The 24,792-nt window shown below is 34.7% G+C and overlaps 1 protein-coding gene across 2 annotated transcripts; it reads right to left on the bottom strand.

The window, feature by feature from the left end:
* Window positions 1-5,317: 5,317 nt before the first annotated feature.
* Window positions 5,318-18,275, bottom strand: LOC119637286 (nuclear pore complex protein Nup153-like). Of its 2 annotated transcripts, XM_038033209.1 has the most exons (8): window positions 17,490-18,275; window positions 16,815-17,207; window positions 16,451-16,752; window positions 12,028-16,390; window positions 11,823-11,930; window positions 11,389-11,472; window positions 8,150-8,214; window positions 5,319-6,655 (listed from the first exon to the last, which is right to left on the bottom strand). In XM_038033209.1, the coding sequence occupies exons 1-8, from the start codon at window positions 17,580-17,582 to the stop codon at window positions 6,571-6,573; spliced, it is 5,493 nt and encodes a 1,830-aa protein (XP_037889137.1). In that variant the 5' UTR covers window positions 17,583-18,275; the 3' UTR covers window positions 5,319-6,570. The 2 variants fall into 2 exon arrangements, with proteins under 2 accessions (XP_037889138.1, XP_037889137.1); XM_038033210.1 differs by lacking the exon at window positions 11,389-11,472 and having other exon boundaries at window positions 5,318-6,655.
* Window positions 18,276-24,792: the final 6,517 nt, after the last annotated feature.

Below are 24,792 nucleotides of genomic sequence, written 5' to 3'. Positions count from 1 at the left end.
CATGATTTGCATTCTTTACATAATTATCGCGATTTAATTTCTTAAATGTATGATTTTGATGTATGGCGCCCTAAAATACGTTTGGTCTGTCATCTAACAGAATCGAATCCCTTTGTTGGTTAAGTTGGGCATTTAACCATTTACCGTTTAAGCTGTTAAGTTGGGCTTTTAACCATTTATTTATTATAAGCGACTCTGTGCTTTGCCTTTCATCAGGGAATTTAGCGACTCTGCGCTTTGCCTTTCAACAGGGAATTTAGCGAGGACTTTGTTTAAAAATTATCACGGTTGAAATTCAGTCTTTAAAAAAAAAATGAAGTTAAACAAATAAATTTTCTTTTTTTTTGTACATTTACGCGGCCTATTGGTTATATATATCACAATGGTTGCAATGGTTCTGGAAAACCTCCTACTAGTCTTTTTTCATTTTGCAATGCCGACGGCAATTTGCATTTTGCAATGAATTTTAACAGATTTCGTGAGTTATAAAGCTCTTTTAACAGATGGCGTGAGTCATAAAGCTGGCGGTTTTGCAAATTAAACGATCTGGCAATTGAAGTTGTTAGTTGGGCACTCAAGAATTTTTGGCAATTTTTTTTGTTTATTATAAGCGACTCTGTGCTTTGAAAATGTTTCGTAGTCATTTGGTTTGGTGGCGCTTGGAATAAATCATGGTTGCAGTTGTGCATACCGCTCATTGCAATTGGATATTAAATAAAAAGGGACAAAATCAAAATGTACCATCGATAGAAGAAATACAAAAACCCTTAGTGATGTTAGGAGATAAAAATCAAAAATTTATAGATTCTCGTGATTCGAAGTAAGTGTGCTACGTGATAGATGCTTTATATAATGTAACGACCAAAATGTAACTAGGTTCGAGAAATTGAAAGATCATAACGAGTCGTTGGCGAAGTATTTCTTTCTTAATTTTTCATGAATCTTAAATATCTTTTTTTAACAATATTTATAAATTCGTTACGCTTAGCAATGTTTTTTTATATTAATTATCGAATATATTAATATATTAATTTCCTTTCTGCGACAACCTTACGCTGGTCACATCCAATCTTTTGTGGGAAGAAAGAATCGATAGTTAGATTATATCTTACACATACACATTAAATAGATTTAACCAGAGAATAAATTCTTTTCTTTAAAGCGCACTTGAGATTTGAAGACACTCAGGCGGATAACTTGTAAAATTAAATAAGTTTAGTTCGCGTATTTTCTAAAACACTATATATACATCTAGAGGAGATGATAGAAGAGCAAAAGCGAACCAGTCAAGGAAGAAGAATCGGAAACAATCAGGAAACCATTAAAAAGAATAACAATTTCTTCTATTTTACAATTTTCCTGGCGCAACCGGATCCTTCTAACTTTGCTAGTGTTGCTCCTGCTCGATAAGGTTTATCATTGAAACTCTATAGGGTTTAAAAATAAGCTATTTTATATATTTGGAGTTCTTTTGTTTTTTAAGAATCTCTAATTTCTCGCTAACATCCTGTCTTTTATTATTATAATGCTAAATAATCCTAAATCCTAAACAACGATACCGCGTTCCGTTTCCTGCTAAATAGCACTGGCGACATCTGTAAGATCTGGCCATCAGAATTCTCAATGTTTAGGTTATATGAAAATTGACGAGATTACTAATCTCATTCGTGGTAGAGATTGGACGATGGTTAGTTTTAGTGAGACTTGGTGGAATAGGCCACGTTTCTTCAAATTCGGTTAAAATCCCGAAATATAATTTGTGCCGCAATTACAAAACAACGGGGAGAGGTGGGGATGTAGCTTTATACATTTCAAATAGACTCAGGTTTTCCGTCCTGCATGTGCAGTCGACTAATGAGGTGATGGAAAACTTATTTGTTAGAGACATCGGGCTTGACTGATTGGCTTTGTTTACGTGGCGCGTGGCGATGTCTACTCCCTTAAATGAGCGATGAGTGACATTTTAATCAAATACGCTGGTACTGTTATAATGAGTGACTTCAATTGCAATTTATTGAATCCTATTCTACTTTCGTTCTTGATTATTCTTTAATAGCTAATATGAAGCTATTATTTTTGGGCAATTTCGTTCGGCAGATATCTCTCGCTTTAAACACGCGCTTGCGTAAGGTGGATGTATCTCTGGCATTTTACAATTATAACCTCCCGAGATACTTAGGCACTAAGATCCAGAATTGAAGCATGTGACTTTAATGGTATATACAATACTTCGGACGTGGATAATCAGATCAACATATTGAATGTTAACTTGGACCTAATTCATGAGATTATATTCAAAGTTACACGCGAGACTGCCGTCAACTGCAAGCATTGATTTAACCGTAGTGAAATCAAATTTCATGTTTCTCTGCTTAATCAAGCTTGCTGGGCGTATTTACGTGAGAAGAATGCTGATAATTGAAGGACCTATACGTACAAAGGACTAGAGTCAAGTATGTCATTAGAAAAGGCACGCGTAACGCGCACTTGCTAACTTTCAGAGTTTCAAACAATAAACATCTGTGACGTAAATTACGCCAATTTGTGTTCAACGATGTTGAAGATTTAAATGTGGGTGCTGCTGAGATGAATGCCATCGATCATCATTTTCTCAACAATTATTTAAACGCTGGTAAAAATTGGCTGGACTTAAATGACTGTTACGGGCTGTTCTCATTTCGTGCGACAAAGATGTTAGAACTTTTAACGGCATTTGACAAAATTAAGGCTAATGCGCCAAGATTGATGCTCATATTTTTTTTTTTTGTGTTATTAACCACATTCTTACTAAATCTGAGAAGGATCTAAGATGTGTTCGTCTCCGAATCGCCGGCCAATTTCAATCGTTCTTATTCTCTCGAAAGTCTTTGAACATATAATTAAAGAACAAATTATCAAACACCTTGACAATAATTCCCTACTCTCTGAGTCTCAGCATGGTTAGGAAAACGTTGTAGCACTACTTCTTTGTTACTAACTAATGTGGATTCAACAGGACATATAGTAAGCGATAAGCATATTTCGATGTTATTGTCGCTGGGCCTAACTAAGGGTGTCGCCTAAACCGCTGATTCATAAACTCGTGCGGGACTTTGACTTTTCGGAGTCAGCTGCTGTCCTAATAGCATCCCGCTTCCCGTTTACAATTTGTGTTTGTGGGTGGCGTCAAAAATGCGAAATGTTGTCCTCGAGGCCTCTCTTGTCTCTTTGCTCTTCACCGTGTATATGAATGATTTCTTTAATATGTTTAAACTAGCTTCGTGCGACACTTACGTATTTGGCGTGGATTTGCAGATTTTATTTACAGAAAATGATGATACTTTGGAAGGATAGCAAGTTAACATTGATTACCATTTGGACGGTATTTCCCGTCGGGAAGAGCTGTATGAACTTAAGGTGAATTGGGCTAAAACATTTACTATAATCTATCGACCCCCTAATCTACATCTGCATCTTTAAACTTTAAGGGAAGGTGATGCCAATGTTGAAATTGTAAACAGTTTGAAATGCCTGGGCGTGATTATCAATAATAAGTCATAATTTGATGCACATATAAATTCCCTGGGCTCTCGGATGAATCTTCTACTTAGAAGGCTTTATTCTTTGAATGTCTATATGTCCATTCAAATTAAAATTAGAGTGGTTAAGGCTTTAATTATGTCACATATAATTTATGCGGTATGAGCATATCTATCGTTATTTTCTACGGGTTCTAGGTTGTTCTTTCGTTAATTTTATTAAAATTAGACTTCTGCTTAACCTCCACAACATTATCCTAAGTTGGGAGCCGAAGGAGATTTAAAATTTCTTAGCTTTTAGTCTTATCTAGTTCGCAAGAACTTTTTGTTGATTTCTCAAGTTACGTGTTCTTCGGCCCGATCCTTTCGGGTAACAATTGTAAGAGCTTATTATTGCCTGCCTGGGGAGTTACGGTTATTTAAATGCTCTTATCTCATTTAAAAATGTAGACTTTTAACTTTCGCCGCTAATAATGATTATTAGCTGGTCATTTAGTTTTGGTATGGAGACGTGGTTGTGGTATGTGTTACTTCCTTTTTTAGTTCTCTTCACCTTCGGTTTTCCTCTCTTTTCCTTTATATTATTTTAAGAATATTTTGAATTATTTTACTTTATTGATGCACCTTAATGGCTTCGATGCTAAATAAGCGTCAATAAATAAATAAATAAATAAATAATTAAAAAAATAAATAAAGTAATAAAAGAAAATTTTCAAAGATATCAAACATGATTTTTTGTTATGTTTAATATTAATTTTTGTTATTTCTATTTAAAAATGATTCCATATAAATAAATAAATCGCGTCTAGAATTCTCTAAATATTTGATTTTGAACCAACAATTTGTAGTCACTTGTTCACACAACTTATCGCTCTTATTTTGTTTATCAATAATGGGTATAATCTTTAAAAATAGTCATTAAAAGTTTACGTCTGATCGGAATAAAATAATTCCAAAAAGATCGGTCCATCGGCTGATCTTGATGGCAAGTTCACATAGGCATGTTTATTGATTACATTGTCAATGAGGTTCTCGTGCAATAAATTAATCGTTTCACGAAGTTTATGACATGTTCAATTATCTTATTGAAAGCACATTTCGCCCAAGTTGAAATCATCTCATCAATCCATGCTAATAAAATTAGAAATTATGTTTTTGTCACTTTCTCCATTGAGCGCAATTACAATTTGGTGACTCATCCAAACTCTTCGTTCTACCCTCGATGTTTATTTTAAGCAGTATGTCTTGCATTTCTGATGGTGCTGACCATAAATACGCTTATTAACGCGCGAAATATAGCCTAAGTACGTTCATTAATTCCCTAATAAATTTAAGCAAGCAGTTGCTATGCGCTGTATAACTGTATATTATTCCGTAATGATGCCAAACAATGCTACACACAAATATGAATTATGGCGACAATTTGGAAAAAAAACCATGAACGTTATAACATTTTAAAAATGGAACTTCTTAGTTCAATCCCCTGTCCAATAATCGATGAAAATCGGCTTCTTCCAAGATACAGTCAAAAGTCATTTTTATTTATTTCCAATTATGACATATTTTCTATAGACTGATTCGCGTTTCACGGGAAACTAAAAATCTCGTACTGCTTTTATGGAATTTTACCGCCACAATAAACGCGACGGCAATAAGGAATTGGATTGCTTTGCCTTTGCAAAAAAAAAAAGAAAAGTAAGCTCAATTATATTATTGCATTAACACATTTTACCTTCAAATCGTGCAAAAGTTGATGAAAAATAAATACTTTTTTTTTTGTTTACTTATTTACATAAATTTTATTTCTCCTGGATTTCTGTATTCTTGCTTTCTTAATGTTTTTTTTTTACGTATTTAGTACGTTAATGTATTTAAATCCAGATCATAATATAAAGTTTGCAAGAAAAAAAAAAAAAATTGAAGAAAAGAAAAAGTTTACTAAGTTAACTATAAACTATTAATTTAATAATAATTGTAACAAAATGTGTTTTCATCATTAGTTGGTGTTACATTTACATAATTTTTAGATTATTTTTTAAGGGAATCATAATAAAAATTGACAGAAAAATAAAGCAAATCAGATGACACATTTAATAAGTATTTTTAACTAACAAAAAAAAAAAAAAAAAAAAAAAAAAAAGAAGAAGAAAATTAAAGAGAAAAAAAACTGAACGTACTTATATTTAAAGGCAATATTATGAATCAGGCATATTTATTTATTCTGATCGATGTCAAAAAGCCAGTACGAAATGCCGGGTGAATGCGTTTTCAGAAAGAAAAGCATTTGTTCAAATTTCATTAAAAAAAAGTTAAAATTATTCCAAAAAAAAAAATTTTTTTTTTGATCATGCTTCCAACGAAATGGAGGAAACCTTAATTCACAACAATAAGTAAATAATCAAGTTTTGCTCAATGCAAAATATAACAAAATAACCGTTTCACTCACATCTCGTACAAGCGCTTGACGAAGGGTGCACATGACCATGCAGAAACAAGAGAAATGGAAAATTGTTTTTTTTATTTTTATTTTAAATCTCTGAGAATTGTTGTTCATTGAACATGAAAAAGAGATGAAAGACTTGAAAGGAAAAGGAGGAGGAATTTCTTGATACTGATGAAATAGTGTAGATTCTTAGGAGTTATACCATTTTTAATTATGCTACGTTGCTTAAAAAAATTTTCTGAATTTTCATATGATTTTCCGTCATTTGTTGTTTGTGGTTTCGTTCTAGGTTTATTGTTTTGGTAAATTCCTAAGTCGACGAGTAAGTAATCATTCCATAAGGATAAAGCTTGATTAATTCTTCATTGTCCAACTGCACGATACTTGTAACAATATATTGAATCGATTTGCTATTATCCTTTTTAATTTATTTTAGTCCGGTCTTTATTTGTTTGAAATTGCTCGTTATTGTCGTCCAAGTGCTCGTAGTTATTAATAATTGTTTTTTGTATTAGTCCGCTTTCTAGTCGTGTCTGTAGATTATTCTGTTGTTTATGTTGCTATTGTTCCTGGTCCACGCCTAAAAGAGCGTTTTTTTCTTTAACATCTCTACCGCGGTGTCGTGCGCCGTGCTGGCGTACGTATTTTTCGTCTCGCTTGCTGTGCCGATTGGGCACCAGATGTTGGCGTCGGGCTAAATGGAAGAAAATGATCACTAAGAATAAATTTATATATATATATATATATATATATATATATACAGATATGTATATATTATATATAAAAAATATATTATATATATTATATATAAAATATATATTATACATATAAATATCTATAATATGTTGTATAAGAGCTATTCGCTAAAATTTAAGTTACAGAAAGAGACATATATATATATATATATATATATATATACAATGAAGCTGCGATTCAAATTCAATTATATATATATGTGCGCGTATATATATGCTTATATATATAATAAGGATTCTCAACATTTCGTAATATTCAGTCCTCAGCCTTATAATTTTTGTATGAGTATTGGGAATCTCAACTAAATCTTGGCAATTATTTATAAATAATTGTATATGAAAATATATTTTGTAAAGTTTAAGAATTTCGCTTCTTACATTTTTACTCATATAGCAGCGATAAACTCAAACCTAAACATTTAGAATTTTTGGTAAAAAGTACATAAAGCGATTTGGTAAACTATTATGAATCTGCGTACGTCATACCGTTTGACACTACTTGAAAAGGTGTTTTTTTTAAGGCGCTAATAAAAAAGCATAAACAATTACTTAATGAAACACATATAATGATGCGACTTTTTTGATAAAAAAAGTTTATCCTGATGTCCTTTACTGAGCTTATTTCGCTGTTAACCACCTAATGGATCCGAGATAGACACATCGAAAACCTTTAAGAATAATTCAACCCTGCAGTCATAAGTTGTCGTGGCTTTTAAGTAAACTTCATCGTACTATTTGCTTTGACAGATCATATGTATGGAAACGTACGAAAGGAAGATGATATTCGCGTTAACGCAAATCTATTTATTCGCCAATCTCGGCGATTGTTGTGTATGTCTATGACTGATCAAAGACCTGATAATAAGCAAATACTTCAATCTGCGTGTGTTTAAGATTGGACAAAAAAATCTTAGAATGCGGCCAACGTAACTTCAATTTATGGGCGACAAATTAAGAAAAATGGCGATTTGATCGCTGAATCATTATCAATGGTTTTACATCTGGTATAAAGGTTATTGAATAAGTGAACTATTAAGTACATTATATTTTCCATAGCCCGAATTTTATGTTTTATAATAACACACAAACGCAGATTGGGGCCGTTATTTACCTAACTGTCACGTATATGAATAAAATTATTACACGAATCAAACGAATTACGTTATCAAGCAGTATTTAGAAACGATTCGAATCAATAACGGTTATTAAGAACATCATTAACGAATGACATAACCAAAGTAAATTCGTATTTACAAAAAAAATTAATTATTTAAAATGAGTGTATCGGGTACTGTCGTTCGTCTAAATTACTCTTAATTTCCCCAAAAATTTTTAACAATAAAATTAAATCATTAACTTAAGGTGTGACCCTTTCTTTTCAATATTGATTAAAGATGGATGATAAAATATTTTGAAGCTTGTAATATACTTACGCAAATATATTGCTAGAAGCTGATGAACTGCCGGCATTAAACTGGAAAGGTGCACTTGATGCAATCTGCAAAAAGATTGATTGTCATTAATTTAATTAGTTGTATCTTTCGCAAAATAGGTATATATATAAATATATATGTACTGCAATATGAATTTAAAATTATGATTACATTAGTAATATAAAATTAATTATTAATTAAATGTAAGTGATGTGAGATATACAATTTTTCGCGGTCAATTTATGCGGTCATAAGCAAACTGATAGAGAGCAGGCAGCAAGTAAAATTAAGTGATATAAGTAATTTTATTATAATAAATAAGATTCCTTTCATCCGTTGGTGTAAATTACTTCTGTATACGTCCATTACGTGTGCTTGTAGATCAACACGACGTCTATAGCAGTCCTGTATGCTTAGTAGTATAAAACAAAAAAAATTCAATTCATTCGGAACCGAATCTTTTTTATACCCATCACCGTTATCCTAAAAAAGACAAAACAAGTAAAAGAACAACATTTTCAACATGCTCTATATATGGAGTGGACGCAGCTAATTTTTCTCTTTTCAAAATAAAAGTTTTTGTCTAATAGGCATGCGGGCGTTGTACGCGGGTACCTTGAAATGTTTAAATCAATTCCAAATTCTTTTGCAAATTTGTAGGCGATATCTTCATTTTCGCTAACGGAAGAATTCTTACCGCAAATACTGCAAAGCTGCGCAAAGAGAGAGGTAGATAGACGAATAGGCGTAAATGGTTAGGGGCATTCCAAATTTGAAACTGGCCAAGAATTTGTTTAATTTATGGGATTTTTTACCGTTGTTTCTGCGTGTTATAAAGGTATTGAAAAAAATAAATTTTGATAGCTTCATTTTTGCGACTATGAGAATGTCCTCAATAGGTATTACATAGACGGACGGACGGACATATTTAAATCGATTTAGATGATTTATGCTGATCAACAATATACATATAGTTTGCGGGGTCTCTGATGCTTCCTTCTAGGCGTTACAAACGTTTTAACAAAATGAGTATACCTCTCATCCTTCGATGATAGGTATAAAAAAGTAAATGTATTTTTAGAAGCACTCACTGATTTTAAAGTGAGCGTCAACGTGTTAATCTTTCTACCTCTATTACGATCGCTGTAATCAAGCATACTTTCATTACTTGTTTGTTTTTTATTTGATTAATTTCAATAATATCGGCTTCTCTAAGATTAATTAATTTGAATCAGATTTTTACTCTATTCTACTATAAATAATTAGCTCTAGGATGTACTTCTACATATTACATTATATATGAGAGAATGTATATGGATTAAAAGGAAAGCGGAAAAACCATGACCAGTTATAGCGTTAAAATTATGATTCCTGCGATGATTTGTGATTATAATCCAAGAGATGAGCGTCGAAAGACTGACGCAGAAATTTTGAACAAAGTTATAATTCGAACAAGTAAGCAAATTATGTTCGGCTGTGATCAAATCTTCTATGCCCACTACCTTGTTGCTGCATTAAAATATGCATATATTTATTGTTGCAGTTTATGAGTAATGAGATCCATTTTTTGCTTTTCAATATTGAGTTGTTCCCAATTTCGACCATTTTCAGTATGCATTTATGTGCAAGAACTTCTAGTGTTCGTACCAAATTTGAAGCTGATTATCTCCATTTTAACAATCAGAATAATGTGTTTCGCAGCACGTTCACAACTAAATTTTCATATTTTATAATATTAAATGGGCGTAGATGCAGTTTTCAATTTTTATGAGATATAGCTGCATATCTTTGTCGTATGTTTGTTGTGGTTTATGAATAATTAGCAAAAAACCTAGAAGTTACTCAGGTTATGTTGCACATTAGACATGTCCTCTAACCAATTTGACTCATTTTCAATATGCTGCATACGAAAGTCCAATTTTGAATTTGTTTTTCAGAAACATAGTTAACGTCATTAAAACAACTGCAACTGGTAAACCAATGGTCGGAATATTATAAAATTTTGACACATGACATGATATTTACAAATGATGCATGCACGTAGATTCATCTATCATCTTACGAACTTATTGAATCATATCTTATATATCTTATATATTCAAGGGATCTGTGACGCTTCGTTCTGGATATTAAAAAACGTATCGTCAAAATTAATATATCCTCAACGTCCGCTGATGGGTAGAATAAGTTTTTTATAAAAAATAATAGCTTAGAACTTAAAAAAAATGCTTTGAGGGAAATGTTTGCTATCCATCAACTTAAATACTCCTAATTTAATATTTTTCTTTTCCCAGGCGCAACATTCGCAAATCCGCGCCTTTGATAATAAGATCAAATACATTCATTACATGTAATTTAGTCACCTTCATCAACAAAATAGCAGACATTGAGATAGAAAACTGAAACTTCGCTCGCATCCACATTCTTGAATAAGATATATGGGTCAACTGTGATACAGTGCGAACATTTCAATATAATTTGGTCTATAACCAATGACATACAACATCTATGGATTTGAACATTGGGGTTTGAATTTTTTCGAAAACCTCTCGAAAGTTCCCATGAAAATATGATCAGAGCGCGAGAAATGAAAATATAATGTGAACGTCAATCTCTGATTGCGACTGTTTCTGTTGCAGTATTTCATGCATTCACCGTTCGACCGTTCTTTCTTTTATATAAATGTATAAAAGTAGTATGTATGATTATAGTCCCCCATTGATTCAATTTTCCATTCATAATTGGCGTGAACTTTTAGACTGCTAATACTAGAGGGACGAATTATTAGAAAGATGGAAAGACTTACCAAATAGATAGAAGTTTCCTACTTAAATTTATACTTAATGGGGGAACAGCTTGCGCGATTGCGTTTCAGATCTCTAACTCAACTTACAGTCAGAGATACGAAAGCATATCTTTATAAATGCTTACACAATTATTTATCACTTTTAGATGATGATAAAGCTAACTTCTAAATTTTCTCTCAAGACAATTTTGCAAAAAAAAAATTAAAAAAAAAAAATTTTTAAAAAAAAAAAAAAAAAAAAAAAAAAGTTCTGAACACTCGACTAAATTTTACTCGCTACCGTCTGTTATTAATTTGTTAATTAATTTATAAGAAAATTACCAGAATTAAGCACAAATTGGCAATCATTAAAATTATTGTCTAATAAAATTGAAATGAACATAATTATGATAAGAATAATATACAAATCCAGTCAGTTCACATTCTACTTTACCTCAGTTGAACCACCGGTAAAATTAAAAACCGCAGCTGCCGGTGTAGCGCCAAACTGAAAAGGTTTCGTCGAGTTTTGAGACGACTGCGTTCATGATCAAGTGAATGGTAGAATCCAACACACAACACACACATTCATACATAAATCATTTCATAAATCAATTAACAATAACAACAATCATTCATCGCACGAACGAACAGTAGATAAGATGACATAAAAATTTTACATCACAGTTTGTTACATTAAAAGTTACAAAAGTATATGCGAGAACAATATAAAAAAAAGAAGAGAGAGAAAAGACAAAGTTTTAATATATAGATTGATTCATTAATATAGTCTACTAAGAACAAATAGTCCAAACTGAAAATTGTTTATTGCTATTTTATATATAAAACGATGTTAGGTCTCTACTGCAATATTTTTAACGTACTTACCTCATTAGATCCGGTAAAATTAAATGCTGGTTGTTGTGTAACTGTGGCTCCAAAGTTGAATGCAGGCTTTGCTATGTTGGTAGCTGCGGAACCAAAAGAAAACGAGCCCTAAAACAGAGAATTTTTAGTTATATATACAAACTTATTTGCACTTATATTTTTACGTTTGCGCCTGTATCACAATTAATGCATGTATATTACTTACACTTGAGCTTTGGGCAGCTGGAGCCACAAACGCGAATGGTGGTTTCTTCGCTTCTAAAGCTGTATTAGCAATCGGTGCTGTTGTAGCTCCAAAGCCACCGAACGTTGTCGTAGAACTGGCAGCTGCAGTGCTACCAAATGTGGGCGTTACATTTGTAGAAGAAGCCGCGCCTCCGAATGGAGATGTTCCAAAAGGGGGTGTTGGCGTAGCAGCACTTCCACTGGGCGCAGTCCTAAATATATTCGTTGATGGCGGCGCTGGGTTGGTGGGGAAAATGTTAATTGGCGAATTGACTGCCGAACTATTTACCCCACCAAAGGTAGGGGCTTTGGTTTCTGTGTTAGACGTTGCACCAAAAATTGAAGTTGTAGGTGCTTTGTCATTATTCGGAAGTCCAAAAGTAAACATTGGTGGTTTGTTTGTTTCCTTGGTATTTAGTGTAAAATTATTGGACCATGTTCCATCACTGGTCGTCGGAGTGGCACCGACGGTAGTCATACTATTCGAACTTGTTGCCGACGCAGAAGTTCCTAACGTTGATGCTGATGTTGTTGTTGAAGTTCCAAAACTAAAGCCGCTACTAGTCGTTGCATTGCTAAACACATTTGTCGACTTCGACGATTTGTGCTCGTCACCGAAAGAACCGAACATATTTCCAGTGGTAACCGAATTTTTATTAAACGTACCAAATTGGGATGTGCTAGCTATCGGATTATGAGTGCTACTATTGGTTGAGGAACTTACGATGGCATTGGAACCAAATACTCCGAAAATGTTCGTAGTAGAAGCTGTAGTTGTTGTGAATGTTTTACTAGCTGCAGTAGTGGTTGTAGTTGCCGCAGATGTTGAGGTGACTGCTCCGAAAAGTGGTTTTCCTACATTGCTCGCCTGCACTGAGCTACTAAAATTGAAACCACCGAAGCCACTGCAGCTGCTCGTAACTGCTGAAGAAACATTTGATGAAACTAAGCTAAACATGGGTTTCGTTGCAGCTGTTGTAGCAGTGGTGACGTTTGTTGTTGAACTAGGTAACGCCGTTGCAAAAACAGTAGCAGCAAAATTACCGAACCCATAGCCAAGAGGGCTTTTATTTGTGGTTGATGTGATTGGTGATAGATTCTTTTCGTCTGATTTTGGTTGAGTCTTATCGACAGCCGATGTGCTTAAAGAAGTTATTGTGGACAGAGATCCACTAAAAGTATTTGGCGGTACCGTTTCTAGTAAAGTCTTTTCAGTGTTGCCGGAGAAGGTACTTTCAGTACTTGACACAGTTTTCGTCGAATTTACCAAATGAAATTTAACACTTGGCGTAGAGCTTGTGGTAGTTGCCGGTGAAGTAATTTGTGAACTAGCTGCTGTTGTTGATGTATCTGATGTGGATGAATTAGTGTCTTCGTTTTTTTTAAATGTAAATCCGGTTGTGGTACTCGTGGGCACATTGCCTTGCTGTATTCTATTTGTACCATCACATGCACCTTTATTACTGTTTTCACTGCATGTTGCACCAAAACTAAATCCTTCGCCTGTCGAAACCGGTATTTCGGTTTCCAAGTCTGTGTTGGTTAAAGCAGGTTTTACACCCAGGCCAACGGTCTTACTTAGTGCTGCTGTTGTCTGCTTTGATTCGGTTCCATTCTTTGAAACATTACTTGCTGATAGGAAGTCAAATGTACACTTGTCGGCGGTAGCACCAAATGTAAATTTTTGGGCATTGTTAGTACAGGTGTCTGCAAAATTTGATCCAGGTTTGGGCTGTTCACAACACACACATTTAATACGACTAATATCATTTCTAGTCGCACAAGCCTCACATTCCCATTTCGATGCTCTCTGTTGGGATGCCAGCAATTTAAAGCCAGAATCTTGTGCCACAGGCGTGGTGATATTCGAGGTGATTGTGGTTGTACGATTAATATCGATTGATTTTGCTGCTGCAAACCCAAATTTAAAACTACTGGCTGGTGCAATAGGCCCACTACTAATGATAACGTCATCATTTTTTCCGGGTTTTTTATTATGACATGCTATACAATAATTGGCCTCAATATTATTTGTCACCAAGCATTTGCTACATTCCCAAACGTTTGATTTAAGCTTAAACAAATCGCCAAATCCTTTATCAGCAACCAATATCGACGAAGAGCCTTTCCTACTAGTTTCGCATGCAATACATTTGTTCGATTCTTGTTTATTTCGAATCAAGCACACTTCACATTCCCATTCATCTGCATTCTTCTTAAATTGACTGCCAAAACTAGAAGAAGCCAATGACAAATTGACATTATCATTCGGAGATGTTTGCTGCTTTTCAACTTTTTTGGTAATTTCACAGGCCACACACTTCACAGCTTCTGACTTGTTGCGTACCATGCACACGCTGCATTCCCATTCATCGTCGGTTTTTTTTAACTGAAAATCGAATGACTTAAAAGTACTCCCAGGGGTACTTTCGGAAGTCTGTTCTTTTGTATTGGCCGAAATCAATGGTTCTTCAGTTAGGGCTTCTAAAACGCTTCCACATTTTAGTTGAGTTCCAATTTTGTTGTCTAAACTACCTGAGCAATTTATGGATTTGCTAGTTTCTTGCAAATATATAGGTAAACTGAATTTATAGTGTTTCGCGTTTTGTGATTTCATATTTTGAGCATACGGCGTGGAGATACCCTTAATTGTTGTTGGAGACGAAAATATAAAGTTAGTTCCATATTTCGAAGCGGAGGTTTTTAATCTTGACTCTGAAACTGTTGGAATTATTAATGTGTTGACTGATTGTTCATTTTGGGCAAGGCCAGTTGGTGTGGTAGGTGCTTGCTGCTTTGTTGCATTACTTGAAATGACTGAGGGCGCAGACGAAGGTTGCACTGCTAACTGTATATCGAATTGGGGCACAGCCTTCATTATTGGAAAAGCAATGTTTGGTAAATTCACCGGCAGCGGAGGAGCTTCAGCAACTAAATCATTGGAAGAGTTTGCACCACGAGCAGAGCTGCTGATTTTGTTTCTAATTTTATTGGTATGTTTCTGTTGCTCAACTATTTTGCTGTTTTTTCTCCTTAATTCTTCATTCGTGGGTGAAGCATATTCGGATGTGACTGGTGATGTCGTGGTTGAGCTCATATTATGTTTAGTGATCTGACGAACTTTTTCGGTTGTATTTTGCATCTTTTTCATTTGCAGTAACTGTGACATTGAAGGCACCTGTAATTCTTTTATGGGAGGCAGAGATCCAGATGAACGAGCATTTACACTTGCAGAGGGTTGCAACAATACCGCGGTGGTCGGTTTCGCATAAGGTGCGCGCACATGAGACAAGCGTATGGCACGTGAGGCGTTTAATTCATTCTCATTAAGTCTACCCGCAAGCTGAGGCATATTTGCTCTGAAGCTATTCGCTATTTTCTTAGCTTCACCTAACGGCGTACTGAAATCATTAATCAAATCAAGTATTCGTTTGGCCGTACTTGATACAGTTGAATTTTCACCTGGATAACCAGTGGCAGATAAAGAGTTGTTAGACGACGACAAATTTGATAGACTTGAATTGGGACGTATCAATGTGGGGGCTATGCGTACTGCACCAGCACCGGTACTAGCGTAATTCTTGTGATAAGCCGCTGCGCCACCATATGTAGTTTTTCCTGTATAAAAAGGTGAAAAAGTATTCAGTAAACGGCTGTCGCTTAAAGCTGACGTACTGCCGTAGATCGAAGCATTAAACTGGCGGCGATTCAAGGAATTCAGTGACAGAGTAGAAGTATTAAGCATATTGCCAGATACAGGAGTGTGAGTATTAGGTTCAGCAAACAGTGATTTGCGTCCTTCCAAGTGGGAATAGAAGTTCAGACCATTCCCAAAAGATGAAGCTCGACTACCTTGCCGACTGTCACTAACTGGGGTCATGTTATATAAATCCGCCTTCCGCTGCTGACATGTGTTCTCAGTTTCTCTTTCGCCATTGTCCACTGTTGTATGTCTGTTTGTATCTACAATCCCACTTTCGCCGCTTTCTGAACCGGTATCGTTACTTGCCATGATTTGGTTTGCATCTCTACGCGAACCGTTTATAAGTTTTCGTCTTTTCATACCAACTTGACTTATTTCCACATCATCTTCTTCCTCTTCTGAACGTCCGTTATATTTCCTTGATTGATTAATATCTTCAACTTGCTCCTGAGTTTTGACCGTCTTGACAGTTTCGTGGATTGTGGTCGAAGAACGTCTGATTATTCCAGGTTCTATATCTGCCGAAAAATCTTGTTTAACACTTGACAACGGTTGACGCTTGAGATGAGAGGTTGTAGCAAAATAGTGCTCACTTGTAGCATTTGAGGAAGTTGGTGGTAAATTCAAGGTTCTACGCGAACTTTTAAAAACAAAAGTTTTGTTAATTTTTACATTTAAGACATTTTCAGTAACCACCTACCTTATTCGCGAACTATTTAAAGCGCCACTTTTTACAGAAGATAATTCTTTCTCTAAATCAGTTGGATTAGATATTAAGTCAATGATATCAGTTTTTAAATTAGAGTTCGAGGTGTTAAAATCATAAGGAGGTTCCTTTCTGCTCTGGTGACCATATAAATTTAAATGACCGTAACGTTGATAAGATGAACGTGGCACCACGCCAATATTACTACTGCGACTATTGCTACTACTGATAGCAGGAGTTGAAGCAAGGAGGGATTGATAGTGCCCAATTAAAGGACTACTGCGGGTGCAAGGGCTCTAAAACGAAAGGTTAGTTTCAGTTAATAAACAAATTTTACAACATTTCTTTTTGAGCATACATTTATATGTAAACGAGAACGTTTTGCAGGAGGGAAGGAATTCAAATTTCGCCTTCCTGGTACACCGCTATGGACCTCTTCTTCACTGTTGTGCGACTCTTCATCCTCGTCGTCCTCTTCCTCGTCGTCTTCTTCCGAATTTTCCTCTTGTCTGTGAAATCGGGTGTTTTCATCAAATTCTTCATATTTAGATTGCAGGTCATCATTTGTGTCTTCGTTGGCATCTTCATCGTCAACTTCTGAGCAACGGCGGCGTCTTTTCACAGCAACGTTCGTAATTAGGCCCCCATTAAGCGAAGAATCGTTTCGGGTTTTTGTTGAATTTGAAAACCATTTCGAAATTCGATCAGGCAAAATGCTCGAGACCCTTGATTTCACTTTACCGATAATGGACTGTAAGCAAAAAAAGCCGTCAAGAATATTTATAAAAATATTGTTAGTAAAATAGAAACGAAAACTAAAAGCAATAAAATATTATAAGTTGAGTGAAATTGAAGGAATATTGAAAAGGCTTTCTAAATTACATAAGATAATAAAAAATCTGTACAAAAATTAAGTATACAACCCTAATATAGAAAGGTATTCCCATTTAATTAGAAATAAGGTATCGCTTTTAGATATATGTTGTATAGCATATATTCGGAAGTTGTGAGAGAGATAGTTTGATATACTTACATTATCGTTGGTATTGGTGGAATCATCCATATTAGTGTTTTCAATAGCTTCATCGTCGTGAATTGATTCACCATGTGAAGCATGTTCCGACATTTTCTAAGGTTTCAACGTGGATTGTTGTTCGTGTAATAAAAACCAGCTTGTGTTGTTATTTAACACAAGCAATATTCCTAATTCCCATACACAACTACAAATAGCAGTAAGGCAATTCTCGTCGTATACATGTACACTGCACCCCCTAGAGCTTGGCGTCCCTTGTAGGATTTTTTTTTTCGTTGAAGATTGCTTTTGTTACACTTCGATGTATGTCCATACAACTGTGTTAAATCAAATACGAATGTTTATATTTCTTGTTGAAAAATTACAGTCTATTTTATTTCGTATATTATTATAAAATTTTCTGTTCCTCAAAAATGGCATATATCAACTCGTTGGCCTCGAGAGTCGCTGGTACTTGCGACCAGTTTCTATTGCTTTACCGTCGCATACAATAAATCTATTTCACTTGCACTTACAAAGCAAAACACATTTTCATCGTTTGCTTTCGCAATATTTTTTTCTTTTCGTTTTTTGACAACTTTACTCTCAACGATGTATCACTCAGAAATATAAAAAAAAAAATTGCTTAATTTACTGAATTCAATACTGACCGCTTATAAATTTTCTTTTTATTTATGAAAGAAGCATTTAACGTATGACTTTAAAAGAAGTTCAATATTAAATTGTACAAATTCGGGATTTTTTATTGAACACGAAGAAACGAATGAGAAAACGCGTGAACAACGAGACACTTTTTCGTAGTAAAGAAATGGCGGATTTGAGCACAATGTTGCCAAACTGTCATTATATCTAATTATAAATCAACGTTCGTATATATATATACATCTAAAAAACGCAAACTCTTCAAAATCTATAAAAAATTTGTTTTAGAAATATTTGGGTTATAGCATACAAAAACAAAGAAAACGTGATATTTTTGCAGTATCTTTAAGGCAAACTTGAAAACTTGTATAACTAAATTGTATAATATAAATATGACGCGTCGATATAAATGGGCGATTCGATGAGATTACATATTATTCCCTACAGCGTTAGGCATCTCTTTTTATGCTTATTTTTAGTTTTGCTTCCAAGCTCTTTATGTGTATTGTTTTAAAACTTTGGGCAATATCGACTCCAAATATAAAGGTTTTATTCACTTAAATAAAGCTTTTATTGCCAAAAAATAAAATAAAATTGTATAATACATATTCAAGATTCACAGTAAATAAAAATGTTCAATTCGGTGGCAGCACTGTGCTCGAAAAAAACTATCGAAATTATTCTAGCGTATTACAAAACATATACATAACATAATTATCGAAAGAATATTAGTATTTAAGGCTTTAGTCAAGCGGCAAAAATTTGTTTTTAGGTGATGATGAAATCAACCACCATACGATATCGATAACATCCAAAATATAAAATAACTTAATCGAGAAAAGTGATTTAAGAGATCTGGCTCTTTGTTTTGTTTTGCATTTTAACAGTGTTGGACCTTTGTTTTTTGTTAAGTTGGACAAAATTTTTTTTGACGCTATCTTAGAATTTATTCTCTGGCTAAATTTATAATAATAATAATAATAATTTTAAAAGTTAGCCTAAAAGTAGACCGCCGTAATTTTTTTTTTATTATAAATATAAATGAAATAAAAAAAGCTAAATTTTCTGCTAATTTACAGAACGAACCTAATACTCTATGCTATTTACAGAAAGAACCTAATACTTTATGTTAATTCGTCGGCAAAAGTCCCTCAATTTTATATTTTTTATTACTTGGCAACGGTATTTGTCCAAACTATAAAACTAGTTATGACAACGGAGCGTTAACAACGCAAACATAGAATTGATTGTGTCAGGACTACTTTTTGAACATTTAACAGACTGAATGGCATTACCATTTAAGTAGTTAGTTGGGCATTTAACCATTTAACAGAGCTGCCACTTTTTGACTACTTTTTTATTTATTACAAGTAACTCTGTGCTTTGCCTTTTAACAGGGAGTTTAGCGAGGACTTTGTTTAATTTGATAGTAAAATTTATGGCGGTCTAATTTTACGCTAACTTGTAAAATTAGTATTATTATCATAAATTTACTCAGAGAATAAATTCTTTGCTTTTAAAGCGCTAGCATCAAAAAAAAATCTACCGCACTTTAGATAAAAAATAAATTATACTTTGAAAAACCAAACTAATTTGCGTAAAAAACCCATTAAGTGTTCACTCTATACATAATTCAGTAAATTCCACCCATGTATCCAGATAGTCGTCATAATCTAACTGAAATGTGGAAAATGCCAGCAACTACTAGAAAGATTTGCCGACGGCTTTTGTTAAGTTGATGTTAGATAATGTTAAGTTTTTGTTTTGCCGACGGCTTTTGTTAAGTTGGTCCGTTAGATAATGTTAAGTTTTTGTTTTGCCGACGGCTTTTGTTAAGTTGGTCCGTTAGATAATGTTAAGTTTTTGTTTTGCCGACGGCTTTTGTTAATTTGGTCCGTTATTTTACAGAGTTGGACCCTTCTGGTCTGTTAAGTTGCGCGTTTAACATAGCTGATTGGCGTTAACATTTAAGTTGTTAAGTTGGGCTTTTAACCATTTATATATATTATAAGCGACTCTGTGCTTTGCCTTTCAACAGGGAATTTAGCGAGGGCGTTGTTTAAAAATTATGACGATTTAATTGTAAGCTAACTTGTAAAATACAAGAAATTTTAAATGTTCGATATTAACCTTTGACACATTCAATTAGGTAAAATCTTCACACTTTCAAGCATGTATGACATTGAGAATCTATGACTAAGAAAATAGGATTACGATCATTTAAAGTCTCTGAAGGGCTAGTCAGCAAACATTGTACGAATATATGTGTACTAGTTATACATTTTAACTCACCTCTCTCCATAGGTATTATGCATGCACTGGCACGACGTTGAGTTAAAAGGCGAGACTCTTGCCACTCAGGCGCATAACTTGTAAAATTAACTAAGTTTAATTTGCGTATTTTCCAAAACATCTAGAGGAGATGATAGAAGAGCAAAAGCGACCAAGCCTTGGGGAAGAAGAATCGGAAACAATCAGAAAAACATTAAAAAAAATAACAATTTCTTTTATATATATTTTTATATATAATAATAAAGTATTTTAAATGTATAATAAAGCTATTATATAAATAAAGCTATTTATTTTATTTATATTTAGATATAAATCATACAAATGGTAACTCTGTCGCGCGGTAAAGTCGTATATATTTTGTTTCGGCAATTAATGTTTTAATTTTTTGTTGAATTTCGTGGCTATTCTGCCTTATAGTGTGTGAATTTATAATATACTTTGAGAAGAAAGTGAGTGAATTCAAAGTAAAAGAAATATTATTCCCTTACGCTTTGATTCATTTGATTTTTGCAAACAAAAATTTTGAGCTCTGTTATAAATCTCTCTTCTTTTTTTTTGTTTTCTCTCTTTTTCTCTGTTATTTTTTTGCTGTTTGGAGTTTGTGTTGCTATTGATCTCTCGTTACAGTGTCAACCTAACAGAGAAACCGTTATGGTTTCTCGGAATTGAGTAGAAATCTCGGCTCCTTCTGGGAAAAGTTTGAGCTCATTAAGTCTAGGTTTGATGAGTGTCGCTTTATTGGATACTCATCTTCTACTCGCAGCGTAGCGTGTGGGACGTCACCTCTGGCTTTCTCCAAATCTAATTCATTGGTACAAGTTACCGCTCCCTCTAACTCTAAGATGAACAGTAATGTTTCCGATATTGCTGAGTCGGTTGGTAGCAAAACAGTTACAAACAAACCGGCAAGTCCATCGGTTTTGAGCTACGCTGAAGTGGCAAGGGTATCTCCGCCCAGAGCCGCCACTCACTCTAATCAAGCGCCATCGCCTAAAAGTAATGAAGAGAAAAATAAATCATCCTCTCCTCCTGGCTGTTCACGTGTGAATGCTGGTCACCAGACTGGGCAAGTCTCACAAGCTGCCAGTACAAGGGCGATAACCCCATCTATATTTTCCCTAACTCGAAACTCTCCTACCGTGAACCCCCCTCCTGTTCCAAATAATGGCATTTGCTTGACGGCAGTTCCTCCCAGAAAAGCAATATTTGTGTCAAGACTGGCAACTGAAACATCGGTGGATAACATAAAAGGTTATCTGGCGACGAAAGTCCCATCAGTCAGCTTAAAGCTTGTGAGCATCTTCAAAATGGCTCCTTCTCAAGCTAGGTCAATCTCCTCTTTTAAAATATTAGTTCCGACTGAAAACAGTGATATGTTGTTAAACAAATCACTGTAGCCAGTAGGATCCTTAATTAAGGAATTAATCCCTCGAGATCGTCCCCGTAATACCAAGGCAATAGCCTTGTCGCCTTCAAAAAACTAATTGTTTCTTCAGGCCCACTATCTTTCATTTATCAAAATGTTAGGCCTAAATTCGAAAATTCGTTCCACTTTTCTAAATTCAGTGAGCACGGAATTTTTCTGTTCGGCCTTTACTGAAACTTGGCTAAAACCCGATCTTCATTCGTCGGAACTTTTCCATAATTCTTTCCAAGTGTTTAGAAATGATCGAGTGAATCGCATTGGTGGTGGTGTATGAATTGCCATATCTGCGTCAGTCCTGTCCAATTTAATTGAATTTCCCACTTCTCCTGACGTTGAATTTATCGCTATTCGTGCGAATATGCCTGATAAACATCTATTTATAACCTGCTCCTATATTCCCCCAAATTCCGACATCTCCATTTACAGGAAACACGCTTCCCTCATTTGTGAAGTGGCCAAGCGGTCTAGACCCACTGGTTTGGTCGTTGCATTGGGTGACTTCAATTTGCCTCAAGTCACTTGGTGTAGCACTGATAATTCTGGCTGTTTGGTTCCTACTTCAACGTCTGATAGGGCTGTTGTGTTCTTTAGTGAATTGTTTGATCATAATTTGGGTCAATATAATCGTACCCCTAATTGTAATGGTAGAATGCTTGATCTCTGCTTTGCCAATTTTCCCGAGATTTACGTAAATCGTTGTCCACCTTTTAGTTTACCTGAGGATCCTTATCATCCATCAATATGCATTTCCTTTCATCATATTAACGATGGTTTGTTGAAATGCCTTAATATGCCAAATCAAACTTTTTTAAATAATTATTATGATTTTCATAAAATCAATATTGCATTACTAAAACATCGTCTTTCACATCTGACGCTTGATTTCTCAACCGGTAGTATTGAAAGCTTATTGCCATCGTTCTACAATACATTAAATCTAGCTATTGCTGCATCTGTTCCGATCAAGCATTGTCGACCTCGAAGCAGGTGTCCCTCGTTGTTTAATAAGACAATTAAATATCACAAGAATAGAAAAAACTCGCTATTCAAAAAATATTCGAAAAGTGGCTCTGCGCTCGACTATGTCGCTTACTCGGTGGCGAGGCATAGATTTAACTTCCTCAACCATCATTATTACTGGAGATACCTTCAGTTCATTAAATCCTCTCTGTTTGCTAATCCTAAATTCTTCTTTAAATTTGTTAACTCTAAAAGAAAAATTTCCACATATCCCTCTCATGTTTCTTTTAATGGCTCTGATTCCTCGGATGATTTTGAAATCTCAAATCTATTTGCTGATTATTTCCGACGAAACTTTTCGATTGCTAATTTCGATTTATCATCAAACTACCCATATCCTATAACTAACTCGGTTTCAATAACTTGGTTATTTCGGAAGATGATGTTTTTAAAGGATTGAGTTCTCTAAAATACAGTTGTTCGCCTGGACCTGATGGAATTCCATCATGTGTACTTAAATCTTGCGCTGCCGAGTTATGTGGTGTGATCTCAAAAATTTTTAACACGTCCTTGCATTTAGGTGTTTTCCCTTCATGTTGGAAGAGTAGTTTCCTTATTCCTATCCACAAGAGTGGAAGTAGACAATTTGTTGAGAGCTACAGAGGCATAGCCAAGTTGAGTGTCTTGCCCAAGTTGTTCGAGCGTATTGTGACTCAGCATTTGGCCTTTGCCATTAATTCGTATATTTCTCCGCACCAGCACGGCTTTCGTAAAGGGCGATCTACAGTCACCAACTTGTTAGAGTTTACCTGTCATGTTTTCAAGGCTTTTTCTAGCAGCTCTCGCACAGATGTTATTTACACTGATTTAAGCAAAGCATTTGATATGGTTAACCATAGACTACTTATCTTTAAACTCCAAGCTTCTGGTTTCCCACCCTACTTAGTGAAATGGATTAGCTCTTATCTGCACAATAGATCCTTCAGGATTTTGTTTAACTCCATCACCTCGGCTGAATTCCCCGTTACGTCTGGCGTACCTCAAGGAAGTCGCTTAGGTCCTATTTTATTTAGTTTATACATTAACGATCTCCCATCGGTGGTTAATTCCAACCAGATCTTAATGTATGATGATGATGTGAAATTGTTTTCTTCCTTCTCTGTTGAATCGCAATCACATCAGCTTCAAGGTGATTTGGATAATTTTGTTGCATGGTGCTCTTTGAATCTTCTGAAACTAAATCTGAGTAAATGTAAGAAGCTTTCATTCTCAAGAAGAAAGTCATTCATTACTCAGTATTTCATAGATTCGCATAAGTTGGAGGACGTCGATTCGATAACAGATTTAGGCGTTCTATTTGACCATAGGTTACGTTTTAACTTGCATATTGAGCTCTCGATTAGCAAAGCTAGGTCCGCGCTTGGTTTTATAAAAAGGTGGTCCAAAGATCTTGATGATCCCTACATTACGAAAAGGCTGTACACGTGTTTGGTTAGACCCATACTCGAGTATGCCTCAGTTGTGTGGTCTCCTTCATATAGGTGCTACGTAGATTCAATTGAATCTGTTCAAAAGCAATTCTTGCTGTTTGCCCTTAGAAATTTGGGTTGGGATCGGATTGCCTCTCTTCCTCCGTATGAAAATAGGTTGCTTCTGCTGTCCCTACCGTCTCTTGAGAAACGTAGATTTGTTCTTGGCGTTTCCTTTCTAATTAAAGTAATAAATGGTGCTATTGACTCGCCTTCATTACTTGGTGAAATAAGCTTTAATGTCCCTAACCGCTTCTCTAGGCACTTTATCTTGGTTAAGCTTAATCAGTGTAAATTTAATTATGAGCTGTTCAATTCGCTCAGAGTCGTTTGCAAGAACCTAAATGACGTCTACCGCTTATTCTCGTTATCGGACTCTTTAAAGTCCATTAAAGCAACATTGCTTAATACGCGCGATTTACCTATGTCGTATTTAAACTAGCTTTCATCCTTA

This window comes from Glossina fuscipes, unplaced genomic scaffold (assembly GCF_014805625.2).
Source record: "Glossina fuscipes isolate IAEA_lab_2018 unplaced genomic scaffold, Yale_Gfus_2 59, whole genome shotgun sequence".
Taxonomy (NCBI): domain Eukaryota; kingdom Metazoa; phylum Arthropoda; class Insecta; order Diptera; family Glossinidae; genus Glossina; species Glossina fuscipes.
The sequence above is the reverse complement of the archived record's forward strand: the minus strand, read 5'-3'. Positions and strand labels throughout refer to the sequence as shown.

Coding starts and splice junctions, on each gene's coding strand:
- LOC119637286 (XM_038033209.1), bottom strand. CDS start 17,582: ATGTCGGAACATGCTTCACATGGTGAATCAATTCACGACGATGAAGCT. Junction 11,473..11,822: donor ATTTTACCGGATCTAATGAG/GTAAGTACGTTA, acceptor TCATGAACGCAG/TCGTCTCAAAACTCGACGAA. Junction 8,215..11,388: donor TTACCGGTGGTTCAACTGAG/GTAAAGTAGAAT, acceptor ATCTTTTTGCAG/ATTGCATCAAGTGCACCTTT.